Below are 18279 nucleotides of genomic sequence, written 5' to 3'. Positions count from 1 at the left end.
GATCAGGCTGTCACCGAAGGCAGCACAATCCCCTTTACCTGAGGCTGTTGGAGCTCGCACAAGTCTGGATCTCTGAGCTCTAGCGCAAGCTACTGGAAAGCCCCACTTTTCAAACATGCCCACTCAAACCCTTTAGGTTTAACCACTAATACCCACACCCCATAACAACATACCTCACTCACACACACACATGCTGTGTGGGAGCTATGGAAAGAATCCATTAACATTAAAGATTTCAGTCCTCATTTCTATGGAGCCGTGTGTGCTCAGTCTGATTCCTAAACAGGTGGAGCATCTGCAAAATAGAAAATGCTGAGGCTGAGTTTACTTTTTTTGTCTGTACATAGGAAGTCCGGGAGATGGTGGCACCTGTTCTCAAGAGTTTTCAGGCCCAGGTGAGTCACATGTTTTTTTTGGTTTTTTTTGCATTTTGTAGATATATGAAACATTTAGAGATTCTGCAAGATAAAAACATAGACATCCAGGAAATGGCTAAGTAGTTGAAGCATTTTTATTGATGGATTTCCTAACATCATAATTTACTGAAACAAGAGACACTCAGCAGGATATACATTGACCAGCGCAGATGACCGTGCCTCTGGAATGAATGATTTGATAGATAGGGCGAGGAATCCATGGAATATTTTTCGTCTTACTGCTTATCTGGCGCTTATTGACTGATGCCTTTTCTGTCAAAGTGAAGTAGCATCTGTCAGCCATTAGATGATCAGATATCTGGCTTCTCATATTTTCTTGGCTGAGACAAGCCCTCATTTCCTGTTGTGATGGTGCATTCACCGTGCCCCCTCTGACGTCGCCATATTGAAAAAGTCATCTGATACCTACCAAGACTCTGCTCCAGCCATTAAACCAAGGTCATAAATCACATTTGTGAGCTGCGTTATGGCCCGCAAAGCAGAGGCTTATGGAAATGATACCACAAATATGTTTTCAGTCTCGCTCTCCCCTCTAAACTCCCGCTCAGCGCTAACCTGAAAGCCCTATCATCGGTAAACATGAGAACACTCAGCATGGATTGTTCAGTTCTCTTGGAAGTGATTATTGGCAGATTCTTTTTAATGCTTTATAATTGACTATGCCCAAGCAACCGTGTTCCCTGGCAGGAGCTATCACATTCTTCAGTACTACACTCTGCAATAGTCTGTGGTTGATTTGTGCGCTAATTCAATTACTCTACTGTAAAGTCGCACAAATATCAGACGCACCCTTCCATATCTTTATTGGGCAAACAGGAACCCACAGGATTAATTTAAGCACCGTTGATGTCTGACAACTGGGAATCTAGAGACGCTTCATAGTAGATAAAATAGATGGCTGATAATGAGCGCTGATATATATTTTTTTTGCTCTTGTTAGCTGCAGGCCTCTCTGGGTACCTCTTGGTCTCTCTTGTGTAACTTCCACAGGCTTATGTTCTGCACATTGATAAGTAAGCCAGCTTGCGGTGGAAAAAAAAAAAGAAGCCTCTCCTATTTTTTTTATTTTTTTTTTTTTTTTTTTTTTTTAGCTCGAGGTGCAGCGAGCAACTCGGCACACCATAATAATATAATCCTCTGGTGTTTTTCTGATACACTTTGACCTTATTGGTAATGTCAAACAGCTTACAGAGGCTTGTGAACTTTACCCAGTGGTAGTCTTCACGACCTCAGTGTAAGCTGTGGGACCTCGACCTGCTGCTGCAGGCGGAGAATGTGAGGAGAAGGTGGAGTTGGATGTGCTTGTTTGGCTGTGTGGTTTGGGGTAGACTAAAGCTCCCCTGCAGCTGCACTGTACAGGTGGTGAACGATATAGAAAAGTCCTGGCGTGTGTGTGTGTGTGTGTGTGTGTGTGTGTGTGTGTGTGTGTGTTTTTGTGCCGATGCATATATGTGAGAAAGAACTGCCCCCCCCTGCACCCCCGCCTCCAGATCGGAGGCCCAGAGGAGTGCCTCATGGTATTTGGACCCTCATCATGCCACTTCTAAAGGAGAAGTTGGCTCCTTTGAAGTGTTTGCGACATGACAGGTTCTCTTTCTTTTCTTTTTCATTTCAATGTTCCCCACCCACTTTCTCTCTCTTCTCCCGTCCAATCTCACCCTCTAATTATCACTAACCAGGCGACTGATTAGAAACACGTTGCCGACCTAGTTTTTTTTTCCGCGGAGCTGGAGGAGGAGAAAGGGTTAATCCCAGAGCTGTTGGCTGTCATTGGTCGCTTCCCTCCTTCTTCTCCTCTTTTTCGTTCTGCTCTCCTCTTTCTTTCCCTGGAAGTTTGCTAATGAGGTCCCGTCAGAGCTGAGGAGAGGTGTTAATTTGGCCTTGTGAAGTAGGAAGGAGATTAAGGACAGTGAGGAGCTGAGTTTACGGCTTAAAATACACCGCTGTCCTTATTAATCCACAGGGCCCTGGGAGACCGGCGTTTTTGGTTTTATAATGAACACTGTCTTATAATGAAGGTAATTTTAATAAAAATTTACGGCGAAGCACAGGAGATGGTACATGTCTCCATGGTCTCAGGCACACCTTTGGGGCTCGGGGATATGACAGTTATTTCTCAAATAACCGATCGCTGGAGAGACGGGGGCCCGTCGGACCACACCGTTCACACAACTTTCACACAAGATCTCGCTGCCATCTGAACATACAGAAAAGCAGCCTTCAAGTCTCACTAAGACTACGCAGGCTTCTCAATGCAATTTACACCTCCCTCTCACTTTAGAGTGTAAACTCCCGTCAGGATAAACCTTTGTAAGGCGAGGAAAAAAAAAACACAGTGACGGCTTCTTGTATGTTTGTAGCCTTTTTTTTCTCTTTTCGGCATAGGCAGATTCCTGCTCACATCCGGCCTGCACCAATCTGCATATCAGGCCCAAATTAACCAGTCATTCTATTTTTCTCCTCTCCTCTTGATGTCGTTTGGTGCTCTCAGAAAAAGAAAACAGCAGTATGGGTCCCTAATTACTGAAACTTGCTTTACAATGATAATCCGTGGAGTAATTTAGCGTGCACAATGAGAGTTGTGGTGCTTGCGCAGATGGAGTTTCTGATAAATAGTTTGTAACGTGTAATTAGCAGCTCTGCCGGTTACATACCATTAACCCCTCAAGCTCAGGAATCATTATTGGCCCTCATTATCAAGCAGCAAGGTACGATCGAGCTGACTAGACATCAAAAACATCAAACAGCTATTAAAGCGCTGCAAACTGGGGGCCGGTGGACACCTGTTTATGCCATTTTTTCCCCTGAGGTTGGGAAGTGATGATGTGTGTGTATGTGTGTGTGTGGGGAGGGGGACAATGTTTTTATGTTTGTTGTTGTTGTTTTCTACGAGACCACAGGAGGTATTTTGACTATGCAGCAGCTTCCTCCATGAGTAAAGAGACCTCAAAATGGCTGCTGCTTCTCACCTATATAAGACTGACATGTCATGTTCAGGAAAGAAGAAGAAGAAGCAAATTTAGTGAGCTCGTACTGTTCGGATTTATACGTCTCTGTTTTGCGCAGAGCTGAACATGTAACCGTTCTGTATTTCTGCTTTTTTATAATCCGGCCTGTCAGACAGGGTGTTGTAGAGTGACAGAGAAATAAGGGATAATGTACAACACGTCACAGTGGTTGTTTGGATTGTCATATCCATTTACCTCTCATTTATCAGAAACATCTGCAGCTGTGTTTAAATCCGGTGGTGTAGAGCACCCCGCGGGTGCTGATTTGACCGGAGTCGTGGAAGAGGAGAGAGCACGGGAGTGTTTGAGGGTTTTTTTTTTCAGAGACCTCGCCCACAGTGCCTTGCCTTTAGCTCGCCCGCCACGCAGCGAGGTAGACAAACACCGTCTTTGATCATCCATCGAGAGGCGACCAGTTCTTCCTCCTTTTGATTAATTCCTGAAGGAAATGATAATTTCTCTTGAATGTCTGAATATATTATGAATAGAGGAATGAATCAAAGAGTAAAGGATGATAATTAATTACAGCGCTATGATAAAAGGCTGTGGGTGTTATGACGCAAGCTTCCTCCGTGTCATTATGAGAGGCTCCGTAATTACCTTTCTGCACGAGCCAGCGCTCCTGGTGGTGCTGGCGGTGAGAGTGCCGCTCACTGAGTGAGTCTAACGGTCATAAAGCTTTTCCCTGCCTAATTGTCTGAGGGGCTCTGTGGCACTTTCATAGATGAGGGACTGCGCCGTTAGGAAAAATGCTAAGCGACGCTACAGCTTTTCCAGCTCAATGAAGACAGATCTTCATCATGGGCTAAACCTTGCGGTTATTAGGTACAGATTGCTTGAATGGATGGCTAACTTGGGAAGGTGGGGTCGGGAACAAGCGAGCAGCGGATCGGTACAGTATGATGCAAAAGCAGATTCTGGACTACATACAGTTCTAAAATCAAGTTAGTGTTGATTTCTATGTGCAGTGGATTATACATCATAGGCCAATATTTCTGTGCCAATAAACCAGATCCCTGCTTTACAGTTACCTCTGAATATTCCCTTTGTGTTATTATTCATGCCCTACCTTATGTAAGGGGCATTTACGACACCTTCCTACTCCTCTCACTCACTCCCACTCTTCCTATCCTCCCCTGTACGCCTCCCCTTCCTCCTCCCCCGGCTACGGCCAGACTGCTCCCTCCATACTGGGCTGACGAGGTGTCTCTAATGCCTGTCTCCTGCTCTGCTGTCTCAGGCTCATTGAGCAGCAGGCCGGGCCCAGGATCTCCAGGCCATTACCTATTCACAGCACGTCCAGGCCTTCAGCCTATTGTGGGGAACATAATGGGCTCCAGGGCCATGTAAACCACCGGCTCTCTGCTCCTGGTTTATCACTTGTGTCCTCTTCATACTAAGGAGAGGGAAGGAAGTAAGGAAGGTGGGAGGCAAGAAGGTAGAGAGAGAGAGAGAGAGAGAGAGAGAGAGAGAGAGAGAGAGGACGTGTGTGGGGTGGGGGTGTGGGAGTGTAATTGGACATTAGATAATACCTTCTTCGAGTCTTTTACATCCTCTGCATCTCCAGAGGGTGAATGTCCTCACCTGTTCTCCACATCAGCTGCTTTGGCCCAAACTTAATGCACCTCTTCAGTTACTGTTTTACTGAGTCTTTATCTAATTCTAATATCTAAATTATTTATTTAATTTAAAGTCAACCTCTCGTTGATTGTGAATCGTCAAAGAAGAACAAGCTGATATGTTCATCTTACCCCTGATGCTTTTTCTCATCTAATGACAAATGAGCAAACAGCCCAGACAAAGTCTCATTTTAGAGGAATTTAACCCTAACCCTCTGCTTTTTGAGAGGCTCGCTTATTTAATTCCACAGATCCATTTTTGCCTCTTTAGCAGACCATTTACAATTAGCTCTTTTTTATATTCACTTGCTCGTTGTAATAACCGTTTATTGACCTAGTCGGCTCTGAACCCTTTTAAAATGAGCCTTTGTAATGTTTTGCCGAACAGTGGCCACTGTGGCCACCAGTGACAACTGCAGAATCATGATCAATGTTAAAACATAATGTGGCCTGAACACAAAGTGAGTGCAGAGACGGATGCAGTTTGTTCTGCGTGCAGGTATTAAAGGCACAAAGTGTTCATCTATGCTGATGACTCCATTTAATGACTGTTCAAAGACAACTAGAGGAAAAAACTGGGCAGAGTTATTAAATAGTTAAATAACTATCCAGTTTGCAAACATTTGAAAAGTAAACACATTGTGAAGGTATAACTCAAAATACCCTGCAGAATGCCATCAGTCTGTTTCTCAGATGTTCAGACAGTCACTTTTAAAATGAAATATCATCAATTCAGTAAATGACTGCATAAAAAACAAAAAGCAGTATTTGGGTGGCAGTATTTCACCAGTGGTGCGACGCATTTCGGCTCTAGATTGGGCCTTTTGAAGAAGTTTAATATATCTGACTGCCCTTGTTTGTTTCCTGCGTGGTGACTGATCGTTGTGATTCTGCTGGGTGTTTTTATGCTGAGACACCTCAACCTTTCCATCAGCCTTCCCAGTGTCAGTCTTATCCCTCCTCTGCTGTGCTGTGATCTGATGGTGTGTATGTGTGTCTTGGCGTGTTTGTTTTCCTGTCCTGACTGATGCCCTGTCGGAGCGTCCCAGTTGGGTGTATTCATCATTATGGATGCGTGTTTAGAGCCAGGGATGCACACCAGGTAAAGAAGGGGGAGGGGTGGTGGTGGTTGTTGAGAGGGGTAGGGGGGTGGGGTTATAAATAGGCACTTGGCTCTCTAGCCATGTGGAATTGATGAGTTTCAACACATTCTGCTCTGCAGTGCCAGGTTTAATTTCTACCGTCCTGACAGCACAAACCTCAGAGCCCGGAGACGTCACGCCCGACTGCCGCTGCTGTGCAAATGTTAGCCATGTTTGAGGATGGACGCACGCATAGCGCCGGCTGCACCACCCCTATTGGGCATCCGACTGGGTGTACATCCGCTCCTCTAAACCCCTGTCATCTTAAGAGACAGGCAATCACATTCCCCTCCTGACCCCCTCACCAAACAGACACTCACCAGCAGCAGAGAGTAACTAATCTCACAGGCAGATTCTCAGACCTAGCTCGCTTCAGTCTAACATGGTCAACTACTTGTTATGAGATAGGTGAGAGCCTCTCTCCTCTCCTCTGTTGGTGCCCTAAGTCAGAGAGAGCAGCAACACTAGCAGTAGCAGTAACACTGTCTCTGAGGATCTCTGACTCCTGGCTCACTCTCAGCTGCTGGCAAGAGCACAGTCAAATTAGCCAATAAAAATGTGTGAAATCGGTGGCTCAGCGCCGGCGAGGACATGCCAGGAGAAATAAACATCAGCGCTCGCACAACCAGGAAAGAGCTTGTGCGAGGAGGAAAAGGCGGAACGGGAGAGCTGCTCCGCCGATTCCACGGCGCGATTCTCTGATTTCAGGCGCAGAATCGAAGCTGCACAGACAGTCAGGGAGCAAAGTTGTTTCTGTGCTCCGTTGCACGTCGAGACCCAGCCTCAGATCAAGCCGGTGGCAGCACAAGTCAAAAGAACACGAGCTTCTGTCAGAGGATACACAGCCCACATGTGCTGAAGTGATTTAATTCCCTCTGCGGTGTTTCCCCCCCGCTGAAAGCCCGGGAATACCAATCTTCATTTCACATAATGCTCGGCTGTGAAGTTTAATTTCAGCAAAATCTAAACACGCTAATTAAATATCATAACTTTCTGAAGAAGGCTCTTGTAAAGGCACCTGAAATTTTAATTTAGACTTCAAAAGAGCAAAGACTTTAAAGCAAATCTATTGTTTTTCATTTAGACTTGCAATTTTCTTTTCTCCGCAGTACTGCAGTACGTAGTTATGATTGATCTGGTAATTAAAATATGCAGAGAGGGAAAAATATTAACTGCTCCTTTTTTCACTTTTTTTTTTTTTTTTTTTTTTTTTTTTTTGTGTTTTAGAAAACAGCCGACACATTTTCCTTCTCTTTCCAGCACAGATAATTAAGTTTTGCACATTGATGTTCTTTACACAGCATTCATCGGCCTCATTATTTTTCCATTTTCATCTTTCTGGTGAGAGATCGATAGATTGATAAAATGATGGATCTTAAATAATGCAAGCAGAGAAAAGTTACACTTACTTTGCTGCTGGCTAAGTGTTTGAACTTTTATTCTTCTTTCAAATTGTATTTAATATCCCATGAAGGTAGTTCTTGCAGTATTGCATGCCAGTGTGAATCATTTATTCCCATTTTTGCTGTCCCTCTGCAAAAAAAATAAAATAAAAATGGGTCTATGCTATATGGGATGATGCTTGTCAAGGCTAATATCCTAAATGATAAAGAAAGTGGCAATTCAAAGAAAGACAGCGTAAAGTAGGCCAATTAGTACCTAGGGAACATTTTGCTAGAAGTGATAGCAGCTCCAAATGTCACATGCACGAACATTAGGACCGATTGTTTATAATATGACCTGACAGTTTGGGTCTCTCTAATATGGGATTAACTACAATACTAATTAACATGTGGCTCTATTAAAACAAGCAGCTGCCAGTGAAGTAAATCTCTTAACAGAGAGGGGACCAACTCTTCTGATGTACGCCCAGCATTAAAGTGTTGCTTGTTCACCACAAATCAAATGTGTTTTTACACTTTAAAGAGATCTGCTTGTTTTATTCTTATGTTACACTGGAAATACAACATCCTAAAACACACCCGCCGCCTTTAAATATCTAAGCCCGCAGATCACAGCGTCCTTTGCCTTTGTCACAAACAGATATATGCTTTAAAGTCCCACTGTAGGGCTCTGTTTCATTCGAGACATAAAATGACCACGGTGGCCTGAGGAGAGTATTAAACACATCCTCAATTAAAGCTAAGTAACTTTGCATCTCCTTGTGATTTCTCCTGCAATCCCTGTAATTGGGTCTCAGTGGATTTAGTGGGAGAGCTTCAACTCTTGTTCTGGAGTGGAGAGTCCCAGCCTGGAGTACGGCTGAAGGGATGGCCAAATGGGGAAAAAAAAAGAAAAAGAAAAGCTGCTGGTCACCAGGCCTTGGATGCTAGCAGCTGGCAGGAAGGAGTAAGAGTCAGCTGGAGCCAAACGGGAGGACAGGTGGAATGAACCACGCTCCAGTCCTCACAGAGAGCCACTGTTACTCGGTTGATATACAGCAGACGTGGAGGTCCAACAACTCCCCGGGTGAAATGAACGTACATGATTTTGTAGCAGAGCCACTCTATATTTTACACCACTACATTTCAGAGGGAAATGTTGCTCTTATTTTCTCCACTACATTTATTTGACAGCAATAGTCAGTGGTTATATTTCACATTAAGACTTTACATTGAAAAGCTTATAAAATACAATAAATTGGTGAAGTTATTCAGTCTTTTCCAACTTCTTGGCTTATAACAAATATCAAAAAAGGTACCTAGATCATACCACAGATGTCTGTGACTTAACATTTCAACTACCCTCTCATTTACCCTCTTAAAGATAGTGTCATTTAAATAACTATTGGGGTGGAAAATGATCAGAACTTTGCTGTTTTACTTATTTTTTGCCCCACTAATCATTGGGTGATATCGCAGATTAGGACCCTTTGGAGTCAGTGACAGCTGGATTGGCTCCGATTCAACCAGTTACAAATGCATCAGCATTAATAATGTAATATATAATGATAGATCACTTATAGTGTCATTTACTTTCTGCATAAGAAGTATTTTTACATTGATATTTTAAGTGCATTTTGCTGCTAATACTTGTAATGGAGTATTCAGAGACTGTTTTAATAGTACTATTACTTAAATATGAGATCAGCATCCTGTATGTAGAATACAGGATTATCATTATTAAAATTATAACATTTTATATCTTTGTGTCCATGAAGATATTAATATCGTATATGGGACAGTGGTGATAAATATAAATACATAGAAGTAGGCAATCTAAAATAACCGAGAAAGCAATATTTGTTTGATGGTTTTCTTCCAAATAGCAAACCTTGGAGGCCTTCGTGGGTCGTGTATGTGTGTGTGTGTGTGTGTGTGTGTGTCTATCAGGATGTGGGCGTGCGTCTTCTTTTGGCGAGACATGTCAAGGACAGCCGAAGGTGCGGTGTGAGATCCAGTGATGGGCTTGTTTTATTACATCTCATATTGAGACCAATCTCTGTCCATTCACCTGAAGGAGAGCCAGCTATTCCCTAACTAAATTAGCCAGCCGCTGTGGTGTGAGAGGGCCTCCACAGACACACACACACACACACAACCACACAAACACACACAACCACACTCTGACATGCACACACACACAAACACAGAGCCAGGTACAGTACAAGCAGTCACGCAATAATGTGTATTTCTTTTCTCCCCCCTCCTCCTCTCTCATGGCAGAAATCACGCTTACATGCATAATCGCATGTCCCGTCCCTCACTCTCTCTCTCTCTCACACACACACACACTCACACACACTGTCTCCGGCTGAAGGCAGTGGATGTGGGGTAATTGCAGTCACTGTGGCAGGTTGCGTGTTTGTGCCCCTGTCAGCGAGGCCTGCAGACCTCCTCCATGTGTGATCATGTGACACCAATCTGGGCACTGTAGCCTACCTGGCCACGCTTCGCAATGCACCCACCCTTAATGTAGCAAATGCATGAGATTTTAGCGCAGGACGCGCTGTGGCTGGGAGGGTGAACGTTCTCTTCATGCTCTCTCATCCCTAATGAAATGTCTTTTGTAAAGTCTGTTTTTTTTTTTTTTTTGTTCACTCACGGCGGATGTTCTAATGAGGCAGAGCCTGAAATAGCAGTGGGGCTAGCACTGCAGAACTATGACATCCCATGTGAGAACTTGCCCAAATCACAGTGGCTGCAGCCGTGCGTCAGGTTTCTTTATTTATAACCCGTATGGAATTGTCCTACACTCTGAGCATATGGAGGGTTATGTAACGCTCAGCATCCAATAGATAACCACTAAAGTCAGGTCCTATATATAAAGCTTGCTGAAGAGTTGTTTCTGAGGCTGTTTAAGATTGATTTAGCGCTCCTGCATGTCTGCTTCACAATGATGTAACAAAAAGAATGGTTATTGTGAAGCAAAAAGAAATCTTTTAAAGGGTCAGTTCGTGGAAATTATAAGTGGTATCACTCACTCACAGTCCACACTGTTTACTATTTACTTTACATTCTTTCTGCATTTAAAAAAAACTGTTAACCCAGGATCATGACTCGCGTGAGGGAGTTGCAAGATGAATCTTAGGGGTCAAGAGATCTTATGTAGGAATTTGCTTCTTTCTTTTGAAATACTGTATACTTTTACCTCTTAAGGCCTAATGTATTCAAGGTGCTCTTTGATTAAACTGCTCACAGCTCATACACCATGTGACAAAAGGTTGTAAGCAGACTTTGCTTTTTGCCTGGAAATCAAAAGTGCATTAGTACATACCGTACGTAGTGGCAACCTCCGTGTCTGTGAGGTGAAGCTTATGCCAAAAAACTGCAGTTCCTCAAGTGTCCACTTAAGGCTGGATACAGATCGAGACAATCTCCATGTTCAAATGTCCAACTTCACAGCAGAAATAAACATGTTTACAGCCTGGTACAAAAACAGTTTTGGTCTCTATAGCTAATTTCCCCGTTCATGACAACTGTACTGAGGGTGCATTTATATAGAGCTCACCTGTGGGTCACACATGCGCCGTCCATTCTTTATACTGTTTATGTTTTTTTGTTGAACTAACCCTTTAAAAATAGTGTCAAATACATTTTGAATGCGTGTTAATTTGATCAGTATTCGCCAGGATATGCATTTGAAAACAACATCAGCTCTGCTGATCTAATCTGATTAGCCCTCATTCACTCAGAGTGAAATGCCACCTCGTGCCTGTCACATTGTATATGAGCGATCAGGCAGGAAAGCTGGTTATTACAATCATGACATCAAATGCCTGGCAGCAGAGGTCAATCAGCGTACATTAACCAAACAGAGCTCATTTGTTTTACAGCTTTTAGTGGTGTGCTGGCACCGGCGTACATGAGCTTTAGGCTGGCATCCAGCGGGCATGGAGGACCTCCCAGCAGAGCAGGAGCAAGAGAGGCCTTGGCCATCCCTCCAACAGACGAATATGAAGGAGACAGAGAGTGGGGTGTTAATGTGTCCCCCTACCCCCAAGTGTCCAACCACTCAGCTGATTTATGCAGCTGAAATGAACTCCTTTACAGTGGGCATTCATAAATACCTAAAAGGTTTTAAAATGATGGTGAGGCCACTGGCAGAAAGATGTTGCACACTGTTTTTCCACTGCCTTCTTTTCTCTCTCTATTGGCCGCCACACTTTTTAATCTCTGGGTGTTGACGTGTCATCTCATTGATGCATTAGTGTGTGAGGCGGTGTACAGACAAATGCATATGCACACAGTCCAAAGATCACTCTTAACCTTCACCTGCTCCTAATTATAGCAGATGAAGGTACATTTCGGTGGCTCTCCGGTGATCTGTCATCAACAGGCCCTCTTCAGTCTGGCTGGGAGTGATATCTCTCTGTAAAATATGTATGACATCAAAAAGCCTTAAAGGTTATTACAAATTAATAATGACTAGTGGGCCGAGAGCAGTAAAAAATAGCCTTCCCTTGGTGTCGTGTTTTAAATGTTTAATTTAACATGCTCCAGTATAAATGTGGACTGCCTCCCAGCAATATGTGCAGGGCCCCAAGGCCTCACCAGACTGTCAGTGGTCTGGAACATACAGACCCAGACCACCAGGCTTGCGTGTATTAAGATCGACATTCAGATTAGACTGATTCATGCAGACGTGAGTGATCATCCGTCTGGAGCCGTCAACTGTTATCTTGAAAAGGCGGCGCTCTTCTATCTGCGTGTCTCCAACAGCATACAGAATTATAAAAAAACACTAAAGGAAGCAGTTTTACTCGGATCAAGCTCAAATTCTCTGTAGACTGAGAGACATAGAAAAGCTGTTTTCTGAGTGTTTCTCTGAAGCAAGTCGAATCATCGGCCCTGAACCCCGCTCACAGTAATGTCTGAAGACACTGTACAAAATTGCCTTATTTATGCCTGTAATGTAAGCTGTCTGTTCTGGTGTCGCTCATTCTCTGTGGAACCGACGACGGTGGCAGTCGAGTCTGGAGTGAATTTGCCGGGCGACTACCTGGGAAACATCAACAGTCATTAATTATGTAAAACTCTTCTCGCAGTGGGAGCAGGGAGAGCTGCGTACAACGGCAGCGCCCGCTCCTATTAGACTCAATGTACTCTACAATCAGCCCCCACTGCCTGGGGGCGTGGAGGGATTATCAGCCTTCCTGCCACGACCCCCCATAGAAAGACACACACGCCGTACAGTACACACACACACACACACAGACTTAGACACACTAAATGTGACGTTCTATTAAGTTCTGCACCAATGTATGCTTGTGTTTAGCTGAGGAGGAGAATAACAGGAATCTCTGCGCTGTCTCTCCTCAGTAGTCACCCCATCATTCACTTCTCTCCTTCACAGGTCCTGTTAGGTCTTTTTTTTTTCTCCCCCTCTCTCTCCCGGCAATTGTCTGCTTTCCAGCTTTCTCACTACAATGAATGCAATCGGCAAATCTGACAGGACAAATGATATGCCATGTTTGTCAGGAACGCTGGGTAAGGGGGCTTTTTCATTGTTGATAGTGCTGCCACCAACGCCGTGCTGGTCTCCGCTACTTGGAACCAAATTACCCACAGAGACGTCCTATGCAAGGGCCCTACCTGAGATCTTCCTCCGAGCAATGCAATTGACAACAGCAGATTTATCAAGCAAATAATGGACCTAATTTCTGCACCATGTGTTTCCAATCCATCTTCCGTTAGCAACAGACGCAGGATTGTTTGGCAGACTTCAAGTCGTCTCCACAGCGATATGTTCCCTCCGTCAGATGCGCTCTTCTAGCCGTGGTTCAAGGCTCGTTCATCAGTGCTGCTCTTTTTAGCGGATGCGGCTTTGGCATGATGTTCCTCCATGCTGAAACAAAGGCAGCGCTGACACCTGTAATTAATTAGGCTATTATGCATTCCGCAATGATAATTGCCTCACTGGAAAGTCACCAGCCTTTTAAGAGGGAGAGAGAGGAGAGGTGGATGGAGAACGCTATCCATCATAGTGGAGCGCTCTCTCTCTCGCTCTCCCTCTCTCCCCCCCGTGTCATGCTGTCTCACCTTGACTAGTGTAGGCAGGGCTAGAGAAACACTGTCAACATGTGTCTGAGGGTGAGATATGCAGCTGTGCCTCCCCCTTGCCAGGATTGCTCCACTAGCGCCCTGCCAGGGTCCATCCACTCCAGGGCTTTGGCTCACATTGGCACAGTTACCCATGACACCCCATCTGTTGTAGCTTTGTTCACTAGGGCAGTACAGCACCAGGATAATGGGGGCACTTTATTTTTATAATTAGCCCTTACCTACACTTCTCCTCTCTTCTCTCCTCTTAACAGTTCTCCCAGCTCTGAAATCTAGTCCAGGTGCACTCATTACTACTTTTCACAGCCCTCCCTTTCAGCACATCAACCGTTGCCTTCATTGTAGCCTCAGCACGCCCCCGCTCCCTCCCATCATGCCTTGATAGATACGTTTTCAGCAGACACCCTCTCCTCAAGGTTTAGGTCATCCGCTGCATCAAACATTTGAAAGCGCGAGCTCAAAGAAAATGACAACTCCAGTCTTTTGAACTACAAAGACATTCAGGAAAGATTTGTTTTCCTCTCTCCGTTTGTCTCTCAGACTCTTGACTTTGACTTTGCCGTGACTTTGAGATGTTAGCGCAGAGGCTGGCACTTTTGAGTTTTGTCGAGAGGGCGGGTAACGCAGAGCTTGTGCCGCCTGTTGATGGTGAGGGGGACCCAGAAGGCACCTGCTGCGTGGTGGAGACAGCAGGCCCTTTGATCTGGGTTTAATGTCGTGCCATGTTCTGTCTCTCATGCTGCTCCGTGTACCACGTCCGTTGGGATTACGTCAGCTCCACCTTGATCTACAGAGATCTGCTCTCCTCTCAACCTGGGTCATTATCGCCATTCTCCACTGGGGCACTGATCCAAGGTCTTGCTCATTTTGTCTCCTCTCATATTCAAGTGAAGTACCTTGCGTCATGTATCTTGATGTACCTTTTTAGCCATGCTAGCGGTATGACTCTGGGCTTAGCAATGTATCTCTGTCAGTCTGTCTGTACAGCACTTTGGTTCAGACTGAAATATCTCAACAACTATTTGATGGATCAGAATGTATTTTTTATATTTATGGTCCCCAGAGGATGAACCTTTATGACTTTCATGATCCTTTGACTTCCTCACTCTTATGTAGCAGCACTATGAGGTAGACATTTGTAGTTTTCAATGAAATGTCCTGAGGCTTGGTGCACACATTTATGATCAGGATGAACTGCAATGACTTTGTTGATCCCCTGACTTTTCATCTAGCACCAAGATTTGGCCAAAATTTAAATTTTTCTCATACTTTGGTTTAGACCAAATATCTGTAAAACAAATGGCGTTCCCATCAGCCTCAGCTGTACTTTGTGTTGAGTGGAAATATGCTAACCCGCTAAACAAAGATGTTTATGTGAGGCCATTCCTCTAGTGGCCACTTGAGGCTTAAAATGTTCAAATGTCCGACTTCACAGCAGAAATAAACATGTTTACAGCCTGGTACAAAAAACAGTTTTGGTCTCTATAGCTAATTTCTCCGTTCATGACAACTGTAGTGAGGGTGAATGTTTTTTTTTAATTCACCAAGTCAAATTATATTAAGGCTTAAAGTTATGCAGAATTAACAGCGTGGCTGCTTTGATTTACAGGTGGGTGCCATTACAGATGACTTGTTTGAGCACCCAGGCCTTAAGTCCGCTGATAATCCACATCTTTGCTGATTTCTAGATTAGCAGGGAGGCGAAAGAGGCAGGACTTCCAACATGGCGTTACCCAGCATCACAGATTTTGAGCTTCAGAAAGGCTCTTTAGAAACCTGTGGGTGATGTCACGCATACACATTCTTGAGACTATCATTGATTACCATGCTGATGTTAGTGTTAGCTAGCATGGCCGTAGACTTCAAATGCAATGATAGCAGTACAAACAGAATATCCTTGGTCTTAAAACAAATGTTTATGCTTTGTAAGGTACTGCTCTGCTTCCATTGAAAAGTCACTGAGCCTCTCCGTAAACCATCCATGAATCGACTTGTATTTTCACTTTGAATTGTCACTGCGTCGTTGCAACATGTATTCGCATCAGGAGCGGATAAGTGGTACAAAAGAATATTGGTCAGCTTTAGCCATTTATTTGGCTGAGACGGCAGCTCTGCAGTGGCAGAGTGTCGGTGGTGTCAGTCCGTTGTGAGCGCAGCGCGTTGACTGACAGGCACGGCTGATTGGAATTGACGTGGCGACGAGATATGTGTCAGTGCTCTGACTGTTCATCTCGCCGGGCATCCAGAGACGGCCACAGCCACCGCCATGCTGCTAGTACCGCTCTGAGATGGGTGTCACCATGATTAAATCTTCCCTCAAACACAGTCTGTGTGTAGTGTGCATCTGCGTGAGTGTGTTTGCATGCTCCCAAGTTCAAGTGTGCGTGTATGTGTGTGGGCGAGTGTACGTGTGTGGGTGTACACGGGTCTCTCACTGTCCAGACTGTATTGCAATAGTGTTTACCTCTGCCCCTCTCCTCCACCCACTCATCAGTCACTCCACACCAACTCATCTCCCTCCTCCCGCACCTCTCCTCTGAACCTACACTCCACGCAAAACAAACGCCAGCAGTGACAGCTGCAGAAGTGTTGGGTGGCACAGCTAAAATATGACCTTTCCCTGCTTCTGAAGGGAAAATTTGTGGGATTGTATTTGCCTTTTTTTTTAACATACACACCGCATACAAAGGAAATGCTTTACGTTAACAGAGAACGGTCTTGTTGTCCTCCATGAATGATGCAGGAGTTCCTGTGGCCAGTCAGCCATTAAGATGCATCTCTTAATTTACTTCAAAATCAGATCAGGTTTAAATTTTGACCTTTTATATAATGGCCCAGTAGCCATCAGAAGACAATATGGAGTGACATATGAAATCATTTTGCTAATTAAGTAACATTCATATGTATTTATATATCCGGTGGATTCCAGAGAATTGCAAAACCAATTGAATAGAATAAATTCCAGCCGTGAGTTAGAATTATAAAAAAAAATTATGACAATATTATAAACACATATCTTACATACACATATCTCTCGTGGATCTGTATAAGAGCTGAAACAAATGATAGAAAATGTATTTGACAACATTTTTAATAATCTATTAATTGTTTAAGGCATGAAAGAAACAAATGTTAAGCATTATTCCCAAAAGTGACTCTGACATTTGTATAACAGTTATAGGTTTAGACAGTTCAAACAAAAAAAGGCCTTTTGAAGACTTCATGTTCAGCTTTGCGAAACTGAGATTGGCTGTTTTTGCAATTGCAAATAAAAATGCAACAAACTGGGAGAAAGTGGATTCCCCAACACAGGACCAAGGGTTGGTAATTGTTGAAAAATATATTAATATAATAATGTAGAAAATATAGAATTCAGAAAGATTTCTGAAACAGGATGGACATTAAACCAGATTCAAAATGGCAACATTAAAAAATAGGAGGACAACAAGTCATCTGTTGGACATGTTTTATCTTAATGCTGGAACTACCAAAGCAGCCACTGTTTTTAAAATTTTGTAGTAATAACTTAAAGTATAGAGTATTTTTACCCAGATTAACCACAGCGGCCATTTTGAACCTATGCATTATGTTATTATTTTTTACAATACATCCTTGACAGTGAGCGTCCCTGTTGTCTAGCAACTACTTTTTATACTATTCCAAAACTCTGAGCTAAAACTGGAGTAAAGAAAGCTAATATTGGAACCACATGTCAGCAGAAATGAGAATGGCTGCCACAGAGGCTTTAGCTGCTTCAGAAGCTGGATGATGTGGAGTCTGATGGAGGAGCAGGTCCGGATAGTCTTGTCTCTTGGTCAGCTGAAAGTTCATCCCACAGTGGCTCTGAGAGCGATTCAAAGAATCAGATAATATCCCCTTTGTAGTCCTTCCTAGTGTTATAGTGTAATGCATATGTAGGCTGATATTAGATTTATTTATTCTCATTTAAAAATCACTTTAGATTGCAGTAACACGGCAGAATAGCAGAGTGTCAACCATATTTCGCCTCATTTTCTCAACACTTCCTTAACACTAAGGACTGAACGTTTGTCAGGAATCCAGTGGATTCTTCTGGAAGGTGTTGTGACAAGTGGTGTTACGGTGGTGGTGGGCTTCCCACTGTTTTGTTCTAATAAGCATGGAGCGGGATCGGGGTTGTTGTGACATCCTGTCAGCCTGTGGGCTGGACTGGCGCTCAGTGAGCAGCACAGTAGGATGGACTCCCTATGATTGTGCACTGACCTTTGCATCATGGGGAAGATGACAGGTAATTTAGAGGCCTCAGGGACTGTGGAACCATACATTTGCTGTCCCCAAACCACCCACAACACCAACCACATTCACCTTGAGATGGGAGCAGTGTGTATCTGTGAACACATACACACACACACACACACACACACATGCAAAAAACAAAGAATGAATTCACATGCTGCGTACACTCAGGCACAGACACATGTGCAGACATACTTTAAGCATTCATACACTTATTTGCACACACACACACACACACACACACACACACACGGTGCAAGATCTGTCTTGACACCCGCCCAACACCCCCATCATCG

At 43.9% G+C, this 18279-nt stretch overlaps 1 protein-coding gene across 2 annotated transcripts in view; it reads left to right on the top strand.

Annotated features, from left to right (window-relative positions):
* Positions 1 to 18279, top strand: part of cux2b (cut-like homeobox 2b) — a 91356-nt gene that overhangs the window by 37517 nt on the left and 35560 nt on the right. For both annotated transcript variants that reach the window (XM_019264369.2, XM_019264370.2), the window contains exon 3: positions 348 to 395. In XM_019264369.2, coding sequence (XP_019119914.1) covers positions 348 to 395 — 48 coding nt within the window. The remainder of the gene's footprint in view (positions 1 to 347; positions 396 to 18279) is intronic.

The sequence above is a fragment of the Larimichthys crocea genome, chromosome III, assembly GCF_000972845.2.
Source record: "Larimichthys crocea isolate SSNF chromosome III, L_crocea_2.0, whole genome shotgun sequence".
NCBI lineage: Eukaryota > Metazoa > Chordata > Actinopteri > Sciaenidae > Larimichthys > Larimichthys crocea.
The sequence above is the reverse complement of the archived record's forward strand: the minus strand, read 5'-3'. Positions and strand labels throughout refer to the sequence as shown.